Genomic DNA, 21,012 nt, shown 5'->3' on the forward strand with positions numbered 1-21,012 from the left:
CGAAAGTCTTGGAGATAATATCGACCCAAATGATTCGATGTCACCCTAAGATATCTAAGACTGAGAATCTAAGAAATTACTTTGAGAATTTTAGCTCATATCACCGATACAAATAAATAGAGTTTAAGAATCTTAGAGATTAACACCCAATATCTCAACTCATTTTCGAAGAATTCGACTCTTATCAAGTGAGCCTAGTGTTATCTCTATCCAATTCGATAGATTCTCTACTAACCCAAGATAATCAATCTTGAAAAATAAAAATAAGTATAAAAAATAGAAATGAAAAAGATAAATAAGAAAATAAAATAGTCTAAATTCAGTCCAAATATGATCGAATACCATTCTCAGATGCACATTGGTTGGTGACAGATGGCCAACAAATCACCAACCAATAAAAAGTTGAGTTGGGATTGACATTAAGGAATTTTTCAACCATATATCAACCTTTGGGTTGGTATCTGTGTAATTTTTTAAACCTTGGGGTCCAAGTAAAGTTAACGGAATCCTACACTAGTTTCAATTGAATAAAGTAATAATATAACAAAAGAAGTCATAATTAGGGCTAATTATGCTAATGCCCGATAATGGCTTAGTGCCCATGACGTGGGTTGGTGAATCTATTGGGTTTGCAAATTCAATTTCGTAATAAATAGGTCAAGTAATTTGTGGAACGAGTCAAACTCAACTCATTATTATAACGACTTAGGCTTGGCTTCACTTGCTAGATAAATAAGGTCGAGTTAGGCGTAATAAGATTGGTCTTGTAACTCAAATCAAGAAAAAGCTCCCATCGGCTCAACTTGAGCTTGTTGGCCCTCCAATCCAACTTGTCGGATCAACCTAAATGTGTTTATAAATAAAAAATTATAAATTTTTATATTATAATTTTGATTTTTAATTTTTGATATATAATTTAATAAATTTATCGTTTTAAAAATTATATATTATAAAGAAGACATCACAACACACAATGATAATAAATAAAAAGTGCATAAATATTATTCATATAATTAATTTTTAAACACTAAGTTAATAACAACTATAAAGTGAAAGCTGATAAATTATATCTCATAATCAATAAATAGAAAAATAATTATATTACATGCATAATTATATAGAGACATACACAAAAAGTTATAATCACTTTAAACAAATGCAAAATATTTATAAATTTAAAATAATTTTAAAAATGTAATTGAATCATTAAAAACTATAAAGTGAAAACTATTAAAATCGAAAAGTTTTAACTATTAAACATTTAACTACTAACTTCTAAATGGAGTTTGTATTTTTAAAAATATTTTTATATCATATTCATTAAATGAATAAATAAATAAATATTTTAAATTAATTTTAAAACTATTTAAAAATAGAGCCACTCTAAATGCCAGTTGAAATTGTTTGGGAGTTCCGAACAGCTATCGTGATAAACTCGGCCAATTCAGGCTTGTAAGTCCAACAGGCTGACTCTCCTTGGGCGGGGGCTCATGGGCCAAGCCAGACTTTGCTTTTTTTCTTGAGGGTCCAAGGCCGAGGTCAACCCATTTGACAACATTACAATAAGCACAATCTAGTCATGAAAAAGAATATTATAGTGTTGTATTATTAGGGCATCTTGTCAAACTATTTCATTTTTTTTTTTTTTTTTGGCATAGCAAAAATGGATATGAACAAAGACTAGTATAATAACTCTTGATGAATGAGTTATGAATACTATCCAAGAAGACGAGTTCGTCACCTTAATCGCACCAAGACATGAAACATGTGCCCTTATGCTCGCTATATATGTTTGGGTCTATTATCAAAAAAAGTTTACGTTTGAGAATATTAAAATTCAATATTCAATGAAGTAGGGAGGACCAGAGGGTGGGCTTCAACCCATCCAAATTTTTAAAAAAATAGATTTTATGGGCTAAAAATTAATATTTTTTTTCCAAGCCCCCAATAGCCCAAGCCCAACCCTTTTTCTCCACACCCCCTCCCCGGGGTCTTCTTGACTTGAAAGCCTAGGGTGAAATGGCTTTTGTTCATCTTTAAGCATGCATATGTTATGCAGGGCCAGTTGATGGGATAGATTGGTGAGGCAATTGTCTAGGGTCCAACTCTATTAGCTTAATAAATTAAAATAAAATTAATAAATTTTTAATTTTTCATTAAAGATTGGGGCCCATAAATTAATAATGGCTTAAGGCCTCCGGAGCCCTTGAGCCGGTCCTGATGCTATGATTATCTATTATCTTGCATTCAAGTATGTTGTGTGACATTATGTTTATATTAAAATAATATTTTTAAAATTATTATTCAACTTCATTAATCATGTTAGCATATTGAACGTGCAAAGTAACGAAGTTTATACTTCTACGGAAAAGGATAAACTTGTTAAATAATCATTTGTGCTATATTGATGAAAGCAAAAAAAAAAAATGATGTCTTTCTTGAAATTAAAGAGTGTTTGGCCATATTTCTTGAAGGAAGTTTGTGTTAAAAATTGTATGTAGTCAAATGCATTTTTGTAAACAAGTTGTGTGAAGTTTGTTGACTTTTATGTTATAGATGTTTTGATAATGATTGAATTTATGCCAAAATTTTAATATCCTCTTATAATATATATTTTTAGGTTTATTAATATATTTTGTACTCTTATTTAAAATATTAATTAAAGATATGTTAAGTCTATCTTGATAAGCTATATAGAAGTTACGAGTGAGGAATATTGGCAAGATTATCTTTTAGTATGTCTTATTTATTAATATTCTCATATATTAAAATGATTTTAGTCATATACTTTATTAATATATATTTTTATATGTCTCTCATTAGAGTCATCCCAAGAATAATACAGCAAGTTGCGACTTTAAATAGTTTTATAAGATATTTATATTACACTTTTTTCATATTTTTTATTTTTTATTTATTTTTAAAATTAATAAATTATATTAAATATGCATATAAAGCTCTTACACTCTTATTTTTGTTTTTTTTTTTTTTTTTTTTTTGTGAAACCCACAATAAAAAAAAATATTTTAAAGTCACCTAATAAAAATCTAGGTCCGCCCCAGCAAGAGGGGGGAATTATATTGGGCTCTTACGTTGCTTGAAGACGCAAGCAAAGCATTTGGCTTTCTGATTAAGAGATGCAGCTGCGCGCTGTATTGTTGACAATGTCACACCGATAAGCATCATCCCAGCCGTTACTTCAACGCCACCGCCACCGCCAACATCCCGGCTTCTCTAATTCTTCATCACGACCGATCGCTGGCAAAAGGCTTAAGCCGATCGATCTTAATTAGCGACCATGGCAGCATGGGGGTCTAATTCCAAGAAGCCGCTCAAGCCTAACGAGATCGTGCAGAACTGCGATCTGCCACCGCCGGCGGAGGTTTTTGCCGGCCCCGAAAAGGCGATCCTCTCGTCCAAGGACAGGATTAATTTGGTTCACGAAGTCGATCGGGAGAACGGGAAGCTGGAGCTTTTGAAGGCCCTCCGGCTCTCTCAGACGCGGGCCAGAGAGGCGGAGAAGAGAGCGGAGGCTCTGGCCAAGGAGAGGGACTCTCTGGCCGAGGCTTTTCTCAAAGAGTCGCGGCTGCTATCGGCTTATCGGTGGTGGGTGAAGCTGCTTGACCTTCGGCTGTCGCGGTTGCAGCGCCAAATCTCCGGCCGGCCAAACGAGGAAGAAGACGGCGAGGACGGCGGCGGCGAGTTTAATTGGTTTGTGGCCGTGGCGGTTTGCTTCGGCATTGCTGGCCTGGGTTTTGCTTCCGGTTACAGGCTTTGGTTTTGATTCACCAACAATATGCATAATTATTGGTGATTTCTGTAAGAATTTTATTTGTATAGAAATAGAAATGGATAAATTATCTATAAAAAAAAAAAAAAAAACTAACTTTCATTTTTCTTCCTAATTTTAATGTTGACAATGATCAGATTTTTTTTTATAGTTTCGATCTTAAACGATTTAATTAACTAGACCACAATGATTTGTCACTCGGGCATGTGACGAAGTGACAAAACTTTAAATAATTTTAATTAATGAATCAAATTACTATTGTCAATCTAAATATTGTTGATTATTTATTTATTTATTTTTAAAAATAAAAAATTTATTAAAAATAATCAATAAAACGCTAAGAACTTTAAGTTAAGACATATTTTGATCCTCAGAACAAAACATACAGTTTTCCTAAAATTAAGAAAATATATATATAATCAATAATATTTTTATTCTTATTCATTTTAATAAAAGAGCTAAGAGCTGACGTTACGCTTGCAACAAATATTTGATAATATATTTATCCCATCGAGCCCCATTCCATACCCTTAGTATGAAAAATTACAAGAAAAGCAATACCGTCACCCTCTCGAGGCCAAACTTATGACATTGTCATGAAAAATCATAAATAGAACTTCATTTGACAAGTGTAATTTTTTTTCCCTCTAAATGAGAACCTAGAACTATTTGTGGCAAAAGGCCACCTATTACTATTAGGATTGCAAGTATAAGTCATCAAAGCATAAGAATACGAAGCAAAAGCAAGTACATCAAACAATAGGTCAACAAAAAATTCTAAGAACATATGCGTAATAAGAATTGAACCCATAACCTAAAAAACGGAAACAAAAACTGCCTTAGAGCAAAGAAATAGTCCGAAATTTAATGTACATTTTTGGGGCCCTATCCTCTCCATGGGCCTATTTTGATTTGGGCTAAATTTTCTTTGGGCCATCCATTTCCTACCCACAGCAGCCCACTTAGCTATTCAGTGTACTCATCACCTCCAAAAATCCGCCCAAATCATCACTAGTTAGTATGCTAGAGCATATATGTTGTCTTATTATTTGGAATTTATAACTTGAGTTTGACAATCTATTAGTTTATTAGAGTTTTGAGTTCAAGTCCGACGAGCATCAAATTTTTTTTTTTTTTAGATTTTCCATGATCGCTCACATATTATACAGTTTAAAAAATAAAAAGACTACTGATATTATTATAAAAATTTATCGAAATAGCACTGAAACACTTAAACGACACCTTAATTGTGTCTAATCCTGTGTAATACGAGCTAGATCATCACATTACAAACTTAAATCTTCGTATGGAGTTTGGGTAATTTTTTATAAAAGAGAGAGTAATTTTTCAAACTTGGCTTTACAAATGAAAATAACAATAAAATTATTAATTTGGAAAATTAAATTATTACTTCCTTTAAAATTCAAATTTTAACAAAACCTCACAACAAGTGATACCCAATAACCCAATCCCTCGGCTTGTTTGTCCACAAACTTGCTATATAAAAAACGATAAAATTTACAAAATCTATTAGATTCTCCATCCCTCAACTTATTTACCCCAAACTTACTCGTTTTAATATTTAATAAATCAATCACAATTTAACATCTTAACTAAATTTGGAAAGGCCCTTCGAGCTAGGATAGATGGTCCAACATACATGTTCAAGAGCCTGAATTACCGTAAAGTTATGGGATCAAGTTTGTCTTTGTGTAGCTATCAATAATCTACGTCTATTTGAACGACCAGAACCCTAAGTTTTGACATGCAACTCACTTGTCTATCTGTTTAGGCCGACAACTAGGAGTTACAATCAAGTTGAGTCGAACTTCACTGAGGTCAAGCTCAACTTATGAGCTAATTTTTAAGTTTAAATTTGAGTTTGAGCTTAGGCTCACCATAATTTGTTATTTTATTTAAATCTGATTTTTTATTTTACTTTATTATATATACATAAATTACGTTATGTTAAATGTTTAAATTAATGTGTATATATAATAATTTTAAACATATTTAATTTAATTATATTATTATAATAATTTAAAATTTAATAACTTTATGCTAAATAATATATTAATGTATTTATAAACGAATTTGTTCATAAGTTATTTACGAATTTTTAATTGAGCATATTTACAAGCATCTAATCGAATCTACTAGTATTCATGAGTTTCTAATCAAACATGTTCACAAGCTTTAATGAATTGAGTTGTACTGAGCTCAAGTTCGGTTCGTTTACAGATCGAGTTTTTAAGTTAAACTCAAATTCAGATCGTTTATCTTAACGAACAAATTTAAATGTAATTTTACCAAGCTGAACATCAAACTACTTACGAATGACCCTGTTAAGGACATGTTGAACCGTGAGTTTAAGAAAGGATGGGGTGATTCCAACTGAAAATTATACGTTGATCATGACCCCTCGAGTCTTGCACTATAAAAAAATAAAATTAAATTTAAAAACAATTAAATTCCCATCACGATGCTGTTATTAATTTAAAACTAGAAACCTTGAAACCTATGCTGCATGATTAAAAGAGGAACAAGAGAAAGTGTTTAGGGTAAGATTCTACTTTCCACGTTTTCCAAACACAGCCTTTGGTTTGGACAGCACTGACAAAATAGAAAAAGTAGGCAAGAAAAAAGAAAAAGAAAAGAAAAAGCAGCCCACCATTGATTAATTAATTTAAGGAGTCTACTCCTCACTCCCTCTTTAATTAAAAGCCACCTTCCCCCCCAACCCAACCCAACTCAACTCTACTCTTTTCCCTCTTAATAATTTGTTGCTTTTCATTTTCTCTTACCTGTCTTTACTTCTTTGTCCTTTATACACGAAAATATTACACAGATACTTCAAAGTTTTTCATCAATTATGTTTCTCTTTTGTTATATATATGTGTGTATATATATATGTATATATCTAACTAATGATAATTAGACTTATCTTAGTTGATACATGAACATCTTATTTGGGTTATATTTGGTCTCGATATTTTATTTGGATCTATCTTAATCCAAAGGAAGTCTTTCGTAAACCCAACAACAAACTAATTCTATTTAATATTAAATTGCCTCATGCGATTGAGATTTTTACTTAGAATTAAACAATAAACCCACTCATAATTTAGATTTACTTCTTAAAACCTAGAGATCTATCTTAATCCCTTCTTATAAATCTTAGTAAAACGGTCTTCAGAGATAAATCTAATCTCTTCAACTTTGTTTAGGATAACTATTCTTAATAATTATCTAACAAGAAGACTTAATATTTAAGTAAAGTATTATTTATGAGAATCTCTTCTCTCGATAACGTATTCTTAATACTCCGCGTCTGATTTAAATATCAAAATGTCTTTCTCAAAATGGTCTAGAATAGTCTTTCTTTACGACCCTCATTTTGCATATTCATTAACTCAAAAACTCATCCACGATTTGATCCGAGTATCACTCTCTCCAAATAAATATATTAATAATCAATTTTATATATCATCACTGACCATAGAACATGTGATGAATGCCTTACTCATGCATAGTTTGTTTGGCCTTTTTGCATTGGCTCTGAGAGTCAAAAGGTAAGGGATCTGTGACCCCTAAAAGGGGTCTTTATACTTTCCATTTCTACCGAAAGATATCATCTTTACCTAATAAAATTATTTTAAAAAAATCATTAAAATAGTGTGTTGATCACTAATATTGCAATACATTAGAAAAATATTAATAATATTGCAATGTCACACAATAACTAATATTAATAAGTCATGTTGTTTCATGTGACATTTCTAATTAGCATATAATTGATTGTGCATATCAATAATTATCTTACTAATGTCAAAATTTCCTGCCACTTTGTAGTGCTTTATCATGGGGTGTTACACATAGAAGATTAGGGTTTTAATCATTTGATCACTAACGTGGAGTTTAAAGCGAAATTTAAAATGAAGGACTTAGTGCGTTATGAATATGTTTGATGATGAGGATTTTAGAGTCGATTATTATTTAATTTGTAATATAGTTGTTTTTTTTTAATTTTTCTTTATTCTTAGATAGTCTTAATAATCCAAAAAAAAAAAATAGAATCTTGTCTCTTGGTGAATCTTCCTAATTTCAAGTCAATTACTATGCTTGAAAATGATGCAATAAATGTATTAATTACTTGGCTCTTAGAATACTAGGTTTTTATATAAGTGAGTTGAAGGATCGATTAATATGGGTCAAGATGATACCGTGTGAAAAATCAAATTTGATCTTCTAAATGAATTGGACGAGCCAAATACATGCATGGGTTTGGGTTTGGGTTTGGGCCTAGGCCCTCCTTAGTATTCTTTGTTTGAGTAACTTTGAGTCAAGTTTTTGTGTAAACTAAATTCTTCAAACCTCATATAGTTCGAACCTTAAATTAAATTTAGGTTATTGTGGACTATTCCCTCTCCCCCATAAATTAGAGAGTCTATCATCAAGAATTTGTTTGATTTTGTTGTTATTTTTGATTTTTTTATGAAAACAACAAAAACAAAGAACATTGTTTCGAACCTAATTTTATTTCAAAACATTGAAAACACTAAAGCGATGCTCTCATCTTAATTCGACTACCTAGTTACTCCTTTTATTAGTTTAACTTTCGGCACATTCTCGTTATCAACTCAATCTCTAATAATCGACTCTTCAAACATTTTTTTTATTTTTTGTTTTAAATTTTTTTAAAAAAAACAAAACATCGTAAAATGAAAAAGGGGACCAAGAACAAATTAATACAAATAATTACATAACTAAAAATTAATCAAAAAAATCAACAATAATGATAACCATTACCCTAAATGTAATTATGTTTCGTGTTTTAAATTATTTAATTAATTAATAAAAATAATTTAAATATTAAAAATAAAATATATGTTGCTTAATACTTACTTTTAAGCAAAGGGAGAGGTCTCCATGTTGTTCCCTGAGAGAATGCCTTGACCGAGTCAAGTCAGTGTGTAGTCGGGTCTTGTTATGTTGCCCACGCCCAACACATAATGCAGGGATGGGTGGGGTCCCACACTTTCTCATGGGACCCACTTCTCTTGTCTCTTATTTTGTTTACATCAGGCAACATAACAAAATCGGAGTGTAGTTTGTATGTGAAGAACTTGACCACCCGAGAGGACTTCCTTGTTGGTCTCTCTAGGAGAACTTACCTTTCCCAATATGAAATACTTTTTTTGGAATAACTTCACTTTTCTCATATGCTACAACAATAACCATTTCTTATAGGTACGGTGTAATAATAAAGTATTTGAAATTTTATAAGAAATATCAGAATTTAAACAAGTGCGACAATTTAGAAAACAGATTTACAATTAAAAGAGAGTATTTAATTGAAAGATAATAATAATATTAAAAAATAAATTTTATATAAAATACATGGAATATCCAATTTAATTGTGTATAGACTAGGTGGACATTTAGTTTCATCCAAGGGTGCATCAGATAAGAAAAGGGCCTGCGCCTGCCCCTGAAAATTAGTCACATTCTCATTCTGATTCTATGTTTCAACGGCATGCATGTGGGTTTGATGCCTTTGCTGCAAAAAAGCTATGGAGAGATAAAAGCCACGTACGTACGTCAATCATTGTGTCTGGGCATCCCTTTGTGCCCCCTCTTCTTCATTCACAAATCATTGCTCAAATCAACGCCACCCTCCCTCTCCCACTTTTCATACCCCTCTCTCTCTCTCTCTCTCTCTCTATATATATACATATATTAGTGGATTAATTGGTTCGTGTTATTTTGCTTAAATTAAAATAATAAAAAAATTAAATAAATATTAAAAACAAGAATTAAAAAAGAAATTAGATTTAATGTGATGATAAATTTCAATATCTTATAATGCTTAAAGAAGTGAATGAATAGTATTTGGAAAACTCACTTTATTCATAGGGTTTTATAATACTAAAAAATCATGCTTATTTATATAATAATAATAATAATAATAATAATAAATAATAATAAGGAGGAGGCAGATTTTGTTACGTATTAGTAAATAAATAAAATAAATAAATAAAAATTTATTGAACAACATTTCACTTGGTGTAGTGGTAAAATTATTTAAAAAATTAGTTATTTTTTAAAATTCACAAATTTTAAATCTTGCTAATATGGTTATTTTTTTATTTTTTAAATAAAATATATAAAATTAAAAACAATCAGTTAACATGATATCTATGTTGTACGGAAATGAAAACGGGAAACGTTTCCGATAGAAAATAAAAACGTGGAAATGGACATTCTTCTAAAAAAATATGTATAAATAGAGTCCAAAACGGGAATATAAAACATTTCAGAAACGAGGAAACGGCTCTTATGAGGTGTTTTCGTGCAACATAATATGATATCATAACACTAAAACACTATTTTTGTCTTCATAGGCATGGCGTAGCGGTAAAACACAAGGAGGATAACAGGAGCATCGGAGGTTCGAATCCTTGTGACGTTTTGAAATACAAAATTATTGCTAGAAGGCAAGTCACTCACGTGAAGGAAAGGTCATGATGCACCCTATCGTCCTTCCGGGAGTTCCGTCTACGTGACTTAAAAGTGGAGTCTACAAATAGGGTAGTCATTTTTTAAAAGTCCATTTCATGTATATATAGACTGTGACTGTATCTGCATTTACCTAGAAGACGGACCAAGAGAGAAGATAATTCTCTCCAAAATTATTCGAATCTATGTCATCCAAAAAAAACACCATATTTCCACCTCTCATATGATTCGGGGGTGGTTGTAAGAAAATCATCATAATTTTAAAATTTTAAAATATCTTTCAAGGTTGTCATGGAGGGTCCTCTAAGTTGAATTTTTTTTTGTTTTGAGATCTTATTCAATTACAATTTTAAAATGATAGTGAAGTGTGAGAGAAAATATATTTAAATTATAAACGATCTTCATGTAAATAGCTCGAATTACGATGCATCTATATATAATATATCTTTAATGATAATATTTGTTAATTAAGATATAGATTAATTAAAAAAATAAGGTGTAAGAAGTATTCTATATAAAAATATTTTTTATTATTTTTGTTAAATTTATCTGATAATTTTTAAAAAATAAGTCACGTTGATTTTTAATTTTAGATTATTCAAATAAATTTATCTCTTATCTTTCATATAAATTTATCTGGAACATTATAAATAAAAAAAAATAATCCATATGTCCCCTAATCAATTTTAAAAAATTTAACAAACATTCTGATACAAATTTTAAAATATTTTTCATCCTTATCTTAATCATTTCATATTTTAATTTGAAAATTATTCTAATTTTATCTTAACATAAGTTCAACTTATTCATTTTAACAAACACTACTTATATATGTATAATTATATTGTATGCTATTTTATATTGTACCAAACTAATATAAAAAAAAAATCATATAATTTTCTCATGTATATTATACATTTATTATATATCTTCATAAAAACAAAAATAGGGATCGATAGAGCCCTAAATGTTGCGCAGAGACTTCCTTCGCGTCAGCCACACTAATTAGTATATGTAATATCCCGCATCGAGCGATAGGAAGAATCGGACCAATTTACCCTGATGGGCCTACACGAACTTCCCAGGGGGTCACCCATCCTTGGATTACCCCAGGTCAAGCACGCTTAATTTGGGAGTTCTTTACCAACATTCAGCCCAAAATGTATCCAGCTGGTGTTGTTTCCTTTCTTATACTATCCTTGATATATACTAACTTCTCTGGGCTTTCGGGGTATTACATTCTCCCCCCCTTAAGCACATGACGTCCTCGTTATGCGACCTTACAATCGGTCCCAGATCTCCCCCTTGCATGGCCGATGTGGGATTCGCCTAAGGTGCCTACACGCACCCCCCATAAGGACCTACACACACCCCCCTCGGGACGTAGCCTCCTCGCTGAGGTTTGCCCTACCACTGTGCTCAGAGGCTCGGGGGTCGGCTCTGATACCACCTGTAACATCCCACATCGAGCAATAGGAAAAATCAGAACAACTTACCCTGATGAGCCTACATGAACTTTTCAGGGGAGTCACCCATCCCTGAATTATCCCAGGTCAAGCACGCTTAACTTGGGAGTTCTTTGCCAACATTCAGTCCAAAAGGTATCCAGCTGATGTTGTTTCCTTTTTTACACTATTCTCGATATATACTAACTTCTCTGGACTCTCGGGGTATTACAATATATCCCATACCCCACATTCACATGTAGGGTCGATACATACATATATATATATATATGTATTGATAGATTACAAAAATAAAATTATTATATCATTTTAGTCAATTTTATGTAAATTGGGGGGTTTTAGTTTTCAATGTAAATTTTGATGATCAATTTAGTATTCAACTACTAGATGTCGAGCTAAGCAACGACTAAAAAAAAAAAAAAATGCATACCTCTCACTAGAGAACTCAAAATTTTTATAACTTACACATAAAATAGTTCGAGATTGAATTTTATTAAAATTCTTATATAATATATGATTGATAGAGGTTCAAGTCATGTCAGTTAAGTCAAGTTTATTAACGAAGCACCAAATTTTATCACATGATGAACTCAGGTATCTTTAAGTAACATTTCTCAATTCTTCTATCTCATATTATTTGAATTAATATATATTAATATACTATATATTTATATTAAATATAATACATTTATACATAAATTTTATTTACAAAAATTAATAATTAAATATCTAAATAATATTTTCGAAACAATTAACCACCACATGCTTACAACTCATCATGTTCCCCTTTTGTGTGGGGTTCCATCGGAGCCTGCAAAAAAAAATAAAAATAAAAAATAAAAATGGGCACGTAATCGCGATGTGTCCCCTTCACATTAAAAATAAAATAAATAAATAAAATAATCTTCGTCGGTTGCCACGTCATCGCGGTGAATAGCAGCAACCGCATCCGCTGTCGCTGACGCCACCCAAATATTTTGAAAAAGCTTGGCTCAAGCTCAGCCGCAAATGAGCCGAGCCGAGCCGAGCCGATCCCTACCCTCCATTTCACCCGTTCACACCCGGGTAGGGTCATTGCTTATACAGAAAGCCATTTGACACTAATTTATTAATATTTTGAGTGATATTTAATATATATATTTAATTTTATAATAAATAATAATATTAAATATAATATCAAATTGTGTTTAATCAGCATTTTCTACGGCTTATTCCCATTGGGACCCAGAAAAGAAAATCCCGGCCCCTCCCCCCTCCCAACGTTCCAAAACCGGCGATAGCCGGTTGACCGAAATTGCATTTGGATCGCAATTTGGGTTCATTTCATTTGCCTCTAACCACAGTGGTAAGTATCTGACCCAGCTCGGGTTTATTTAAAGGGAATGTGCTCGTCTCCAGGCCAGCTGGGTTGTGAACTTCTCCTCTCTCTCTCTCTCTCTCTCTCCCCCTCCTTTGGTGGATGAACAGTCAAAATTAGTAGTTTTCTAAACTTGGGGAGCTCTGAAATCGATAATTGAAGTAATCATGTAAGAAGGTCGAAGAGAGGGGAGCAAGAAAGAGGGGTTCGAGAGTGGTTTTGATCGCTTCTGTGGGTTGGTGGTTTTATTGATTTGCATAAAAATCTTCTCTTTTTGATGGGTTCAGAGGGAGAAGAAGCATTGAGAAAGGAGAAAGATGAGGCACCCAAGAGAGAGAAATGGCTGCTCGTTCACTCAGTTTGTATACATAATTATACAATTTGGGCTGCTTTCAGACAACACAGCAGTCTTTCTTCCGCGGGCTGTTTCTAATTGAGCTCTCTCTCTCTCATCTCTGTGTTTCGAACTTGACAAAGCAGAAGCAGAGAGAACTGAAAAGGGTGGTTTGATCTGAGTAGATCAGTAGAGAGAGAAGCTTAAGTAATTGACTATATTCTGAGCGTGATGAAGAGACTTGGCAGCTCAGATTCTTTGGGCGCTTTCATGTCCATCCGTCCAACCATCACAGGTTAAAGATTTATCTCTCTCTCTCTCTCTCTCTCTCGTATAGATTTGTCACCAGCAGAATACAATTATTCATTATTTTGAGTCTTTTTGTGGTCAAATTCAGAAGAGCAGAGCTCGGGAGGGAACAGCCATGGCTACGGCAGGGAATTCCAGTCGATCTTGGAAGGATTTGATCAGGAGCATGGCTGCGTGGAAGAGTCGGCGCAAGGCGGCGAGAAGAAGAGGCGATTGAGCGTGGATCAAGTGAAGGCATTGGAGAAGAATTTCGAAGTTGAGAACAAGCTCGAGCCCGAGAGGAAGGTGAGGCTGGCCCAAGAACTTGGGTTGCAGCCACGGCAGGTGGCCGTTTGGTTCCAGAACCGCCGCGCGCGGTGGAAAACCAAGCAGTTGGAGAGCGACTACGGCGTTCTCAAAGCCAATTACGAGTCTCTCAAGCGCGACTACGACTCTCTCCGTCACCAGAACGAAGCTCTACTCAAACAGGTACAGACCCATTTACATAGAAAGGGATTGGAAGAAGTGATTGTATAAAGGCAAAGATACATGGATATATCTAATCAACAACGTACGTACGTGTTGCAGGTACGAGAACTGAAATCGAAGTTGAAGGAAGAGAAGAGCGAAGATCTAACGGCATCCAATTCCGATGACATGAAAGTCAATACTGAATTGGAAAGCGGCAAACAGGCCGGCGGTTCACCTTCTGGCAACAACAGCAGCATTATTAATGGAGTGGTGGACGATAACAGCGACTCGAGCGCGGTGCTGAACGAAGACAACAGCTCGAACGCGGCAGCCGCCATGTCCTCCACCGGAGTGTCTCTCATCCAGAACCACCACAAGTTCACGGCGGCGAGCTCGTCGTCTTCGCCGATGCTGCTCAAGTTCGGCTGCAGTTCTGCCGCGAATTATTACCAGTTCTCCGATGATAATGATCAGCGGCCGCTTGTGAAGGTGGAGGAGCACAATTTGATCGTGGGCGACGAGGCTTGCAATTTCTTCTGCGACGACCAAGCTCCTACCCTCCATTGGTATTACTCCGATGATCAGTGGAAGATCTAGCAGACGAGAGAAAAACTCTGATGAGAGCGAGCGAGCGAGAGAAAGAGAAGCTAATAACATAAATATTCTGAAATGGAGGATGTTAATGATGATCACTGTAGATTATTTGATCGTTAATGTACAAGTTAGTGCTCGATGATCAGCTGTTCAAAAAGCTTTATAACGGTCAGGAAATGGCCGGAAATGAAGAACTTTACGGCGGTTGCAGGGCGGTGGAGGTGGCGGTGACGTCAAGGAGTAGGTACGGAGGCGGTGACTGAATGATTAGCTCGTAATTGAACTACCCATTTCAAGTAAACCGCAACCGTGCCAAATAAATAAATTAATTTTCTTTAATAAATTATTAAAGATGCCAAGTGTCCAGCAATGTTACACAAAATACTCCCACGGGAATAATGTTAATTATTGTTTATAAGCCATAATAAATATATTTTATTATAAAAATTAAATTATCATTTTTAATTACTAAATGCACTCACTTAAATGGATTATATATTTTGGTAAATTACATTATCAATCTCTTTATATTGTACCACACAACAAGCTACTTAGTACACTAACACCAATTTGTATGTAAAACGATGATTGACTCATTAATAAGTCATTAGCACTTTTTAAGTGTTTGGGGGAGGAGTTGTATCTTCACCATAAATGTTAATTTGTGCAAATTAATCAATATAATACTTAAAAAAATATTATCAGTACATCTTTGTATATACTTTAAACTACACAAAAGTATATCAATGATAAAAAAATTCCTTATGCATAGAGATGAGGGATATTTTGATCATAATATCTCTTTATGTAATCTAAAATGTACAAAAATGATGTACAAATAGTATGATTCTAATGCTTAAAAGGGTTTCATAAATTAACAAGTTATATTTTTGATAAATGTTTACTTAAGTCTTTTTTAAGTGAGTAACGATTGTTGCATCAGAAATATAAATATTTGCGTCATAAACTTTCAAGTACTTAGAGAAATTCGTTAATTGGAGTTTGGCAATTCACATTTCGATGGGTATTTTTTTGCGGGCTTCCTTTTGTAATACTTTATTGAAATAATTTCTTAATATTAAAATATGATATTTACTTATATAATAATAATATAGAAACAGGTAAAATATTAAATAAATCACTCTACTTTAATTTGAGGGCAAAATCGGTCACTGTATTATGAAATTTAGGGTCATGTTCGGCACTATACTTAATAGTTGTAGTGTGTATCTTTTTAAAATATAACGATTAAATTAGCTATGCATTTGAAATTATAATGAATTATTTGACCCTTCTTAAAATACAATAATAAATGTAAGCATTCAATCGGTTCGGTATTGAATTGACCGAAATGATAAAAGCAAATAGATTGAAATTGTGTAAAAAATTGAACTAAAAAACCAAACAAACCCAAAATTAAAAAAATCAAACCGATTGAAAAAATTTAAAAAAAAACTAAACAAAGCGGAAAAAGCAAAAAAACCCCAAACCCAAAAAAAAAACTGAAAAAAATAAACCAAACAAATTAAAAAAATGGGAAAAAATAAAAATTTTAATTATTTTAATACAAAAATCGAATCGAACTAAAGTAATCAAAATTATCAAATCTGAAATCGAATCAAATCGATAATTTTAATTAATTCAATTCAATTATTTCAGTTAAATTCTGAATTTTTGCACTCTTCTATACAATAATAAATTTGTTCGAGATCAAAATATAATAATTTATTTAAAATTTCATCGTATATATAACTATATAAGATATAAAAATACCACTTAAATTTAATATTTTTATGACACTTATATATTTAATATATTATATTATATATCATATTAATAAAATATACAAAAACATCAATATAGAGAGTGAGTAAAACTGTTAAATTTAAGCGGCTAAATAGCATTTTTGGTAAAAAAAAAATATTATATTTTTGAAAGTGGGAGCGGATGGCAGACGAATCTGGACCGTTGCGCCTCCGGAATATACGGGCATCCCAGGCGATCCGCTCCTCGGGTGGGCCCAAGCAAGAACCAAAAGCTCTGCCCAGTTGGATTTTGTCTCTTATGCCGCGACGTCGTATTCGACTTTTCTGCATCTGCCAACTCAAAAGTCGCTATCAGACGTTCCTAATCCTTCCACGCAACTCGATCCCATAATCTGACGGTTGGATTCCCGTCTCGTTGACTTGTTGACCCTTTTAAATTTATTTAAATCCATTATAAATTTATATTTATTTTTAAATTAAATAACCATTTTTTTTATCATTTTTAATATTAAAAATTATATTTACAAAAAAACTTCTATATTTTTTATTTACATATTTTTCTGTATTTCTATTTCTTATTTTTTAAAATATAATTTTTTATTTTTATTTTATATTATATTTATTTTTTATTTTTCATTTCTGTTTCAATGCATCAAATATATAAAAAGTTTCATATTTAAAACGAGCCAAAGCCATAGGCTGATACGTTAAGGACATGTTTGGTACCTCATTTATTTTTGTTTTATTATTTTGTGAATTGTAAACAAGACAATTAAGTATTCTTATTTATTTTTATTTTCAAAATTTCTTACAAAAAATAAAAGTAATATAGCATGTGTTTTTGTAATTTTTCAATTATAATTTTTTTAACAATATTCATATATTATACAATTATATTAATATGATATAAAATATAATATATCAATATACAAATATTTATAGTCATAACTGAATTTCTAAATACAGTGATGCTATGTTGCCCACTAGTGGGCAACATAACATTTGCCCGTCAACGAGGAAGGGCATGGCCCCATGCACATGGGGCCCACTTCTACACATGGCCCCACGTGCATGGAGCCCATGCCCCTCTCACTGGCAAGCAAATATTATGTTGTCCGCTAATGGACAACATAACATTCTTGTTTCTAAATAATACTTTCATAATTTTATTTTGTTTCACGTCCCGACAACTCATTGGTTCTACGGATCGACTCCGATCTCCGGCGACAATAAATGTAGAGGAAAAATTTAATTAAAAAACTAAAAATCAAATAAAAATTATGCAAAATTCTTAAAATACCCTTGATATAAGAATCTTCTTAAAGTAGAGAACAAAATAACTGTTATAAAAAGACAAAATATATATATCTTAATACATACACATACTTTTATATTCTGTCATATATGTATATTAAATCTTAAAATTAATTTTGAAATTAAAAATTAACTAAATATGTTATATTCAAAAAAATTATATAAATTAAAATACTTACAAATAAAAAAGTATACCCAAAAGGAGTTGCCTTGCAGTCCTAAATAAAGAGGGGGAGGGCTACTGTCAGTGGCGACGTCAACGCCTGCGAGGACGACGAAGATTTAGATGGCTGCTGTGAGGTGTGAGAGTGTATTTGCAGTTAAAATATATCTTGGGCTTATTATTTTTGTATTATTTTTTTTATCATTTATATCTTTAATTTTAATAAAAAAAAAATAAATCATAGGTGAAGACTTTACTTCACTACACAGAATAAATAATAAAAAACATGACGAATCTCAACTTATAATGGCCTAGTCATTTAATTTGTGTCTTGAAGATCATATAAAATATATCTTATATTATATTAATGTAAATATATAAATATTTAAATTAACATATCTCAATTTTATAAACTATGCCAATATTAAACTAAAAAAGGAACTTTCTGGGCACCTCGGCTTGTTTGTTTATGGAGCGTGACAAGACAATTGAAATTTGAAACTAAGCCTAGCTAGCATCTATGGCTCTGTAGGCTAAAAATATGGACAAAGTTCAGGCCATCAAAGGTCACTTCTAAGGTTTTGAGAGCATATCTTTTGAGAGCATATCTTTGCGTGTTCTTGACATCACATCACCCTTTTCTTTGCTTTTTAATTTAAAAAAAATTGAGATAAATTATTTTTTTATAATAAATTATCAAAATGATTAATGGTGAGTTTACAATTGTTAGGTCTAAAAAGGTAAGCTCACAATTAGCTTAAATTTAAGAAAAAAAGGCCAAAAATAAAGTCATCGTAAAACTTGACCAAGAGATTTATTAAAGATTTGGGTGAGAAGATAAAAGACTAACCAGGTTAGTCAAGTAATAAAGCTATTACAAGACCTGATGGAAAGGTGTGTGAGACACTTGGCCGAAAGACGTGTGAAATACTTGGTCAAGGAGCTTGCGAGTGACTTATATATGAGTAGCCAAGGGGTTTGTAAGAGACTTGGTCAAGGAGCCTACGAGTGACTTATATGAGTAGCCAAAGGGTTTGTAAGAGACTTGGTCAAGGATAGGGGCAATGGTTCGATTTGGTTTTAATTTTTGTCAAAATTATAATTAAACTAAATTTAAATTACTAAAACCAAAACCAAACCATTACCCATTTAGTTTTAAAAATTTAAAACCATAACCAAACCATTCGGTTTCGGTTTGGTTTCGGTTTAACCATTGTTTTTTTAGTTTAATCCATATCAACAAACAAAGACAAATAGTATTCATAAAATTTTTTGATAATTTCACAACAAACAAAGATAAATTCTAATAAAGTTACATTATTCTTGCATAAAGTTAGAAAACTTATTGGATATAAAATCACATTTCCAAACCTACAATTGTTAAAATCAATAAATTAATACATGCATAATTAAATTGTAATTTAAGCTAAAAAAAATTAGCTACGAAAGTTAATACCTTCATCAACAACATTAATATATTCTTCGTAAATTGATGCATATCTATCTGAAATGAATGAGCCAACTCCATCTAACAAAATTATAAATATAAAAAATAAATTAATATGGAGAGAGATGAGGCAGAGAGCGAGAGGCAGCGAGGGTGAGAGAGATCGAGGGTGAGCGAGAGCAAGAGGGGCCGAGCCCTAGCGAGAGCAAGAGAGATCTAGCGAGGGCGAGTGAGAGCAAGAGAGATGCAGAGAGCGAGGGTGATTGGTGAGCTCGCGCGGAGGAGCAAGAGAAATGAGGCAGAAAAGGTGAGAGAGATTAAGGGCAAGCCAGAGCAGGGGTCGAGCCCTAGCAAAAGCAAGAGAGATCCAGCGAGGGCGAGCGAGAGCAAGAGACATGCAGAGAGCAAGGGCGAGGGTGAGCGGACGAGCGAGAGGTAGCGAGGGTGAGAGAGAGTGAGTGTGAGGTTGAGAGAAGAAGGAGAAGAGAATGGGAGAAGGGTTTGCAAGCAAGGCAATTGGATTGGGGTGGGCTAGCCTAAGGTGGGCTGGGCTCAGGTGGGCGGGGTTGTATATAATATATATTATATATACATATTATACATATTATTATATATATATAATATATTATATATATATTCGGTTCGGTTCGGTTACCCACCATTCAGTTCGGTTTCGGTTCGGGTTTTAGTTTGATTTTAGTGAAAATCATAACCAAACCATACCTATTGAAACAGTGTTCGATTTTTTCCCGAACCAAACCATTACCTAGTCAAACGATTTTTAACTGCGTTGACCAGTTCGGTTTCGGTTCGGTTCCCCACGATTTCGGTTGCAATTGCCATCCCTAGTCAAGAAGCCTGCGAGTGACCTATATGAGTGACTGAAAGATCGAATAACCTTACCTCGAGTAACCTCACTCTAGAGTTTCTTTCAATACTTTTGAGATACTTTTTTGGGAATTCATGAGTCACTCAGCCACTTCTATTTGAAAAACTCTCATGCTTCGATATATCCTCGCATACAAATCAAAAAGAGAACTCTAAATGCTCACTAAATATCGTGGCTCTCTCTCGCCTATCAATTTTTTTCTTTAGAAATATGAGACTATTCTTATAAAAAATAAATAGACTACAATTTTACTTATCTTTTAAACTTTGGGCTCAAAAGAATCCTTTGGTGATCTCACCGGATCTCTAATCGATTTCTTTTCTTGCATGTCATCCGAAATAACACTGATGTCTTTTCTTTTCTTGAAATTTGAAACTTAGCCTAACTAGCATGGCTCTATTAAGCTAGAACCATGGACAAAGGTCAGGCCATCAAAGGTCATTTCTAAGGTTTTGAGAGCATATCTTTGGGTGTTCATGACATCACTTCACCCTTTTCTTTTTTAAAATTTAAAAAATAAAATTTTTGAAATAAATAAAAAAATTTATAGTAAATTATCAAAATGATAAATGATGGATTTACAATGATGAGCCATTAACTGAATTCACAACTGT

General features: G+C 32.6%; 2 protein-coding genes across 3 annotated transcripts; both read left to right on the forward strand.

The window, feature by feature from the left end:
* The first annotated feature begins 3,298 nt into the window (after positions 1-3,298).
* Positions 3,299-3,784, forward strand: LOC127799865 (uncharacterized). The gene has a single exon (XM_052334081.1). The coding sequence runs from the start codon at positions 3,299-3,301 to the stop codon at positions 3,782-3,784; it is 486 nt and encodes a 161-aa protein (XP_052190041.1).
* A 9,381-nt stretch (positions 3,785-13,165) lies between these two features.
* Positions 13,166-14,958, forward strand: LOC127800589 (homeobox-leucine zipper protein ATHB-6-like). 2 transcript variants are annotated; one of them, XM_052335292.1, is made up of 3 exons: positions 13,166-13,761; positions 13,864-14,243; positions 14,343-14,958. In XM_052335292.1, exons 1-3 carry the CDS (start codon positions 13,698-13,700, stop codon positions 14,820-14,822), a joined length of 924 nt encoding a protein of 307 aa, XP_052191252.1. In that variant the 5' UTR covers positions 13,166-13,697; the 3' UTR covers positions 14,823-14,958. The 2 variants fall into 2 exon arrangements, with proteins under 2 accessions (XP_052191252.1, XP_052191253.1); XM_052335293.1 differs by having other exon boundaries at positions 13,867-14,243.
* The last annotated feature ends 6,054 nt before the right edge of the window (positions 14,959-21,012 follow it).

Source organism: Diospyros lotus, chromosome 4, assembly GCF_014633365.1.
Source record: "Diospyros lotus cultivar Yz01 chromosome 4, ASM1463336v1, whole genome shotgun sequence".
Taxonomy (NCBI): domain Eukaryota; kingdom Viridiplantae; phylum Streptophyta; class Magnoliopsida; order Ericales; family Ebenaceae; genus Diospyros; species Diospyros lotus.